The 8,198-nt window shown below is 38.9% G+C and overlaps 1 protein-coding gene across 1 annotated transcript in view; it reads right to left on the reverse strand.

Moving 5' to 3' along the window:
- Positions 1-358: 358 nt before the first annotated feature.
- Positions 359-8,198, reverse strand: part of LOC104528649 (fibronectin type-III domain-containing protein 3a-like) — a gene marked incomplete at its 3' end in the record, with an annotated part of 26,253 nt that continues 18,413 nt past the window's right edge. The window contains 13 exon segments of the mRNA XM_010172711.1: positions 359-480; positions 1,464-1,630; positions 2,375-2,587; positions 3,298-3,578; positions 3,943-4,092; positions 4,601-4,714; positions 5,488-5,663; positions 5,981-6,086; positions 6,192-6,310; positions 6,553-6,621; positions 7,224-7,362; positions 7,727-7,813; positions 8,063-8,198. The exon segment at positions 8,063-8,198 is cut by the window's right edge and continues 14 nt beyond it. Of these exon segments, the coding sequence (XP_010171013.1) occupies positions 359-480; positions 1,464-1,630; positions 2,375-2,587; positions 3,298-3,578; positions 3,943-4,092; positions 4,601-4,714; positions 5,488-5,663; positions 5,981-6,086; positions 6,192-6,310; positions 6,553-6,621; positions 7,224-7,362; positions 7,727-7,813; positions 8,063-8,198 (1,879 nt within the window).

An 8,198-nucleotide genomic window follows, 5' to 3' on the forward strand; every position in this document is an offset into this window, starting at 1 on the left:
CCTTCCAGCTCACAACATTCTGTGATTCTATTATTCTCAAGCCCATCTTTGCTTTTACAGTACAAGCAAAGGGTCAACAGGGAAACAAAAATCTGGGGCAACCTTTGATCCTCAAGGAGAATACTTGAAGCTGTCCTCACCCGTCTTAGAAGTTTCATTGAGAGGAACTGACCAAGACAAGGAATGAAGCACCCTGGAAGTGAGGATTGGAGATTGAGTCCCCTGCCAAAATGAAAAGTATCCCTGCCGCTAGCATCAGCAAACAGAATCTGAACCTTCAAACACAGACCTCTTCTTCTGCAATAATTGTACAAAATAAAAGAAACCCCTCAAGTTCATGATGTTAAATAAAAGGTACCTGATCAAACTCTCTCCCAGCAGCAAGCTGAAGGATGTAAACAATGGAATCTCCTTTCATCGGCTGTAAAGGTTCCCATGTGATTTCATAAGTGTTTTCTTCCAGCTGATTTGCTTTGGGTGCTAGAAAAAAGGTGATTTGTTGGCATTTTAGAAAAAAAAAAAAAAAAAAAAAAGAGAACAATGCTCTCTGTTCTTGTTTTTTCAATCAGAAGAAAAGGGCCAAAATCACAAATTATTTCAATGACTCATTTTCACAGTTAATGTAGCAAATGGGCACTGGTTTCAGTGACAACAGGGAAGTTTTCTCACTCTGGCTACTCCAGCATGCTTTGCTTTTGTAGGGTTTCCACTGAAAATGTTTCAGTTCTAACGCAACTGACTGGGCAGTGTAAATCTCAAAGCTTAAGGTTTTTCCAATATATTTGTTAATGATGCAGAAGTAACTATAATTTCAATACTTTTAAGTAACTAAGTTGTTTAATTCTTTCTTTCTCTGTGGTATATTTCATGATATAAACTTAAAAAATGATCGCTGTAATATCTGTAGGTTACACTTGTCTTTCTTTTCAAGCTGACAAGATGAGTTTGTGATGTCTAATGCTTGTACAGATGAGCAAGCACTTTCAAATCACTAGAGAAAACAGCATTTATGTCCAGAGCTGAAATTACGTTACAAACATGGTTGAGTCAACTAATTTCCCTGCAGGTAATTAGCATTCTGATCTTCAGAATGACTTTCTCTAGTGGCAATCCTTAATGGTCATATTAGAAAGCACAGATCAGAGGGATTATTTGTGTTCTCATCTGCCTATGTGCTGCTGTAACTTGTATCATATGATAGAAAACCCTGAAAAATGACTTTCCAGTTGAGAAAGGGTAGAAGGAATCCTCACTGTCAGGGGTGGAAGAGTTACAGTGTAGGAGGTGGCCACACACTGGTCTTACACCTTCTTATAGCAAGATAAAGCCCATCACAGCTGGGTTCTGTTCTCTGTCCCAAAGAGGCCCTGGAAAGACACTGGGCTGGGAAGAGAGTCAGGCTGTGGCACACAATCCAGTACGTAACCAGCTTGCAGGAAGCTCCTCGTGTAGCGTAAGCTCACCTTTAAGAGATGCAGGTGGAGATTTAGTTGTAGTGAAAGCGTAAACTTCAGAAAACTCTCCCTCTCCAGCATCATTATACGCCTGGATTTTAAAATAGTACGTAGTGGATTCACTGAGCCGCTGCACCTTGTACGTGTGACAAGGACCGTTATAAACAGTAACAAACCTGGAAGGAAAACCAGAATATATGCAAATTAATCTTATTTACTAATCACCAATTTGTAAGCCAGTATCATAAGCAGAACATTTCCATATCTAACCTAAGTAGAAAAATGTGTCAATACATCCCAGGTGCCACAGCCTTCTACAGACATGCAGGATGAATGTGAGGCAGCTCGAGCTCTGCTACTGTCATCAACAGTTCGTGATGACGTGCATTAAATCACCACCCCACACCATGAAAGTCTTAATTGACATTCACAAAATGCTCATTCAACCTGTCCAGGCTCTAAGCTACAGCCACACACAGCTACCACTGAAACCACAACCAAACTCTTGATTTGAATCGTGAAAATAACCCTTGTTATACAGCAGAAGTTGCAATTTCAAGCTAAAGAACAGCTGTCAACCCCCTGTTTCTTATGTGCAAACTCAACTTCATTTTAGAATTTCCAAAAAACAAACAAAACTGGCAACACAGGAAGATGGTAAGATTTTACTATTTCAATTGTAATATTTACATCTTAGAAATAAATGTCAGTGCATTCTATGAAGTGTTCCATTCTATGCAACAGCCATTAACAGTGTTTCTGGTTGAAAGATGGGATGCAAAAATGCAAACTAAAGGCACGAACTTTGGGATGCCCAAATGAGTCACTACTGCAAACAGAAGTGAGAATACTTAAAACGCCTTAAAAACTTGATAAAAAGTCATAAACCAACAATATCCTTAATGCCACGATTATCTTACCTGCCAAACCTGTCCTCCATCTGCAAGTTGAATTGTGTAGGGTTGGTAATTAAAGCTCTGCTAGGACCTTCACCCCATTTAAGTTTAAGGCTCTGGTAGCTGAAGACCACACATTCGAGATGAGGAGGGTCAGGAGGTAGTGGTTTCGTTTTGGCTTTAATGGAATGACTGAAAGGACCGACTCCAAAGCTGTTTATGGCCTGCATTCTAATTCTAAAAATGTGAGAAGAGCAGCTAGATGGTTAATTTATTGAGGTCCTGAAAAAATGCCAGGTAATAAAGCAAGAGTTAAAATCTGTAACGAATATAACCACAAACAATAAAGCAATTAAAATGCAGTTAGAAATTAACTATAGAAATAATTTACTTCAAAACAAGTTGACATAGTTACATTGTTTGCAACATAATGAAGCTTCAGTGTTTCTCAGTATTGTTCAGGTTTATCCTGTTCAGTGAACAAGGGCCCAGGTCCTCCCCCTTAACCTGAGCTGTTTGCCTCCCACTGATGATCCATAAGTGAACTGAGCTTTAACCAAGCCTAGACATGCAACACAGGAACAGCTCTTCTGCTCTCACCTGGACACTCATTCTCTTTTGGTGAGATACTGATCACCACATGCATGCTTCTGAATAAAAAATTCTAACCCCAGAAAAATTAGAACAAAGCCTTGGCTGTGAGGCAGAATGCTAACACAGCAATTTTAACTCTTGCCACTAAAACATCATGGTTTAATTCTGGATATCTCAATTTTAGTTTTATTTTAGGCTTTTTTTTTTTTTTTTTTTTTTGAGTTGCAGAGTCAATTATGCAAATATTTTGTAAGCTGTGTGAAAAAAAAAAATCACTGTAATATTTTAAAACACTATCCTCAAAGCTATTTATTCTGAGACCACATTTGTAGGATCAAACAATTAATTATTACCTGTACAGAGTGTCAGGCAGCAGATTCTCAAGAACATGGCTTGTACTTCTTCCAACAGTCACAAGCTGCTTTTCCCCATATTCTATATTATACCCAGTGATCTCTGACCCATGACAACATGGTTCTTCCCACTGAATTGCAAGGCACGTGGATAAAGGAAGAGAAATTTCCATTTGATCTTCTTCAAGTAAATGCAGCACTGACACTGCTGCAGGCACTGAGGCAGGGGTTGTCACCACACCAGTCTCACCAAACAGCCCAGCTCCGGCCACGTTCACAGCCTGGAAGAGAGAACAGGTATTGCTGATGAACCTAGATTTTTCTAACCAGATAGTCACACCTATCATGCTTCATTTTGCTTGTTTTTAAAAGCAATTTGGAAAGGAATAGGATATCTCTCAAATAAAATATAAATACGGAAAAACATCTGGTATTTAATGGAACACTAGATCTAAATTTCACGTCTAGAAACATGTAGTTAGGAGGGACTGGGGGAGAAGGGAAAGTATGTTTACAAATTACCTCCTATATTGCATTAGTAGGTGACACTACATAATTTTATTCATCTCTAGCTGAAGTTTTTCTTCAAACTGTGTGTACTTGAGTTCATTTGCTTAGTAACACATAACAAAAGGCTTTTCATACCTGGACTCTGCAATAATACGTGGTTGCAGGTGTGAGATTTTTTACTTCATAGCTCTGGCAAGGGCCTGTGTAAATGACATGCATTGATCCTTCCACTTGTCCCCAGTCCAGTCTGTACTCACTGATTTCTGCGCCGTTGCACGCAGGGCTCTGTGGGTTTAAGTGATAAATTTCCCTTCAGCTGTTGCACGCACACACACACACACACACACACACACACATGTACCAGTGTGATCTCCTGGTACATTAAACAGACAGTGGAGCAGAAGCACTGGAGTAGAAACCTGAGGTCTTTTCCACCATAGCCAAAGGCTGTTTGTTAAATGGTTTCCATCTAAACACGTGGCTATAACAACAACACAGCTCAGACCAGAATTTTGAATGACTCACAATCTCTTACACTTGGATGAAAGAAATATATTATATATTAGTTACCACATCATGATAATGATCACGTCACCCAATTTATTAAGTTAAGGTGGAAATTCATAGCTGACAAAATACACAAACCCAATGTATACTTCTATAAAAAAATGTGCTTAAAATATTCCACCTCAATTTGTTGTTTCTTCTGTTTCTGTGTATCACACACGTGTCACTACAATTCCAAAAGGCAGATATTAACTTGTGTATTACTAAAAAAATCATTAAAACCTACCTCCCACGAAACTACAACACAAGTTGCGCTTTTACAAGTTATCAGGGGTTTGCAGCATTGATCAGGGGGTCCTGGAGCAGTAGAGATCTCTGCTTTGTCAGAGTGAGGGCCAAACTGCAAGAAATACAATTGCATGAATACAGCAGCAGCAGCAAAGCCAACACTGATGTGTCAGTGTATGAGCTGAAGAAAACAAATTATTTTTAACTTGACAGAGAAATAAAGAGAAGAGTCCAGTGCTTAGTTTCACAGCACCATTTAAAATTCCTTTCAGGTAGTTTACTCTCTAAACTGGCCCTGTGCCCACAGGATATCTGTAATCCTCCCTCTACCTCCCACTGCTCTGGTTTTGTAACTCCTCCTTCCCCTGCAGTCAGGATCTGGCTTCCAAGAAGCAGCTGGGTACTGTTTCAGACAGAATTTTATGCAAGCAGTATTTATCCCAACCTTTTTCAAACCTGGAGTTATTTGAACACACCCCTCTCCACACAATACTATTCCAACACCACCAATCTGTGGAGTCTATGCTAATTGTAAAACACAAGGAAATTTCTTAAGGCACAAAGAGGAATGTGGGGTTTACACTGCAGCCAAAGAAATGGCTCAAAGTAGTAAGAGAGTATCTTGGACTAACTCTAGTACTGACAGTAATCCAGTAAACAACAGAAATGCACCACCACACAGTGAACATCCCCTTAGTCAGGGACATTCAGTCCTTCCTTCAGCACTAATTGAATCTTTTTTTAATAAATTTTTTTAATGCTCTAAGAAATTTTACTCCTTCAACAGACACAGAACACAGACACTACAAAATATCATCAGGCTTGTAAGACAGTAGTATTTATCATGCAACAAAAAAGAAGTGATCGCGTTAGCACAGTGGTTACCCCAACTTTATTTGCTGCTCGTATCCAGAAGCAGTATGTTCTCCCTGGAAGTAGATTGTTTACTACACATTCAGATGCTGGACCCTGATACACTTGTCTGCGTTCCTCCTCTTCAGAATTTGCCATCTCTAGAACATATTCTGTAACGTCAGAACCTCCATCCACAGATGGTGGGTCTAGGAAATAAAGAGAGAATTTTTTTTTTTTTCCCACAAAACATTCATCTTTTAAATAGTTTCTCATCAGCTTTCTCAACCTGGAAGTTAAATCAGATGAATCTGAGAAGTTAGACTGCAGGCTTTCACCATACATCTGAGCAGGAACACTTTATGAAGCTTGCTTTCCCCTCCCCCCCAGATACCGACTATACGATGACCTTCATCAGTTTTTTTTCCCCCTCCTGGAAGATTTCTACAGGTTTTTAATTTTTGTTCTGACATTTAAAATCAGAAAAATCTTTTGCACAGAAAACTGGAGAAACACTGGAGCTTACCCCACTGTAAAGTGACTTCCTTGGGCTTAGCTTTGCCTGCCAGGCACGGCACACGACACGGTCCCGGAGGAACAGCTGATGTCGTAACAGTCATAACATCAGAAGCCTAGCAGTAATATACATCATTTTAGATAGAAACACAAACCAACATTTCACTAAAACATAAATAGAAACAGGTTTTCAGAAGCAAATTTATTCCCATTTTCCTCACCTGGCTTTCACCACCTTTACTGAGACAATAAACTCTCATTCTGTAGGAAGTGCCAGGCTTCAGATGATCACACACGTGTTCTCTCTGGGAACCACTGTATATGGTGTCCCATTTACTTCCTGAGGAAACAGAGAAAATACTTTGTACTACCAAACTTTTGCAAAAATCAACCTGGACATTTCTCCCACACAATTATTAATTAAGATAGTCATGCAACACAATCAAATTTGAATGAACAATTATGCAGAGAACACACACAACATAACAGATGCATGTGAAAAGAGAACAGTAATTGCTAAAGCAATGAGCAGTGAATTAATTAGCACACGAGCTGAGTCAGCCCTCAGAGATGACTGCTTACCAACTGATGTTTCTGAGATTTCCAAAAAGTATTTAGAAATGTCCGATCCCCCATTATCTTTGGGTGGCTCTGAAAGAAATCAACATCTTAAAATAAATTATAGAAGATTTAAAAACAATGCGCTATTTTGTTATCAGCTTTTCCAGAGAACATATTCACTCACTGTAGAATATACTCAAGTAGAAAACTCAATTCAAACAGAAACAGAAACTCTGTACTTATATGTTCACAATATGTCTTCCAGAAAAACAGCTTTTTTCTATCATTAATTGTGATTACACCAGAAAACTGAGAAACTAGGAAAATACTGTCAATTTCAGGTATCATCTCTATTTTTTTTTAAGAGCACCTGAAAATTATTTAAGCATCACAGTAAATCTAGAGGCTACTGCAACAGCCAACAGCATTGACTGCTTCTCTCAAAAATTAATGAAGAAAAACACTACTTTTGTGCTATAGCCCCAAAACAAACCAAGTTGTATTTTTTTGGTAATGCAAAGTATTGCTCCTGCAGCAACGGTATCTACAGAGACAAATAATTAACCCGAGCTCACCTCTGCTTTTTAACCTGCATTACTGAGTGATCATATGTACACGAGTGTGTAAGCAGCACTCAAATATTGTGCTAACAAAAGGTGACTTATATAACAATATAACAAAAGGTGACTTACCCCACGTCACCTTCACGCTGTGCGAATGGATCTTGCCTTTGACAGCCGGTTTACTCGGCGGTCCAGGTTTGTCGGGGTTGGTGCTGTGTTCTACCACCTCGCTAGGACTACTTTTTCCTTCACTGTTGTAGGCAAAGAGCTGTTTCAGGAATGAATGGAATATATAATAAATGCTTGATTTAATGATAAGGAAATATTCTGCTGATTTATAAAGTTCTTCCACAAAAAAACCCCCAAGAAACCCCCAAAAAGCAAAAAAAAAACCCCCCCCTCCCACCCCTACAAACCCCACAACAGAAAACACAACAATTTAAAAGAAAACAAAATTAGCTAGTGTTAAAATTCTGATTTGTATTAGGATTCCACCCAAAACTATGGAAACAAAAGTACTGCAGCTAATTTTCTGCTGTTTCCATAGAAAAGTGTCTTAGCTGTATAAAAATGCTAACATTCCAGAAAAGCACACAGTCATAATTAAATTATAATCAAAATATAGAACAAACCCTAAACTTATAGGATGTACTCCTTCGAAGATTTCTTAAAGTGCATGAGAGTTCATCTCCATTGTACTGTGGCTGGAAACCATAACCCTGGAAAGGAGGGAAAATCAGAAAAACACAGTCACTAGTTTTCCAGGATAAAGCAAAAACCAGATCAGACTGATCAAATTTTTTCCATTTTTGTTGCATTTTTGCTTTTCATTTTGTTACACATGATATTTTTCAACTGTTGCAGTTATTTTGCAGCATTTTACTTGCTAGTAAAATGCAGAGTTAAGTTTTTATTTAAGCACTACTACATATGAGGTTTTTGCACATACAGCAAAACCCAGCACTTACAGAACCTTCCTCTTCCACGTCTAAACTGTAAGTGAGAGAGTCGTCTGAAGACACCCCGTTAGGTGGGCTCCACTTCACTGCCAGCCAGGTCACTCCTGCTTCAACCAGCACGGGTGGGGACGGGGCTGGTGGGACA

The sequence above is a fragment of the Antrostomus carolinensis genome, unplaced genomic scaffold (assembly GCF_000700745.2).
Source record: "Antrostomus carolinensis isolate BGI_N321 unplaced genomic scaffold, ASM70074v2 scaffold21947, whole genome shotgun sequence".
Lineage (NCBI taxonomy): Eukaryota > Metazoa > Chordata > Aves > Caprimulgiformes > Caprimulgidae > Antrostomus > Antrostomus carolinensis.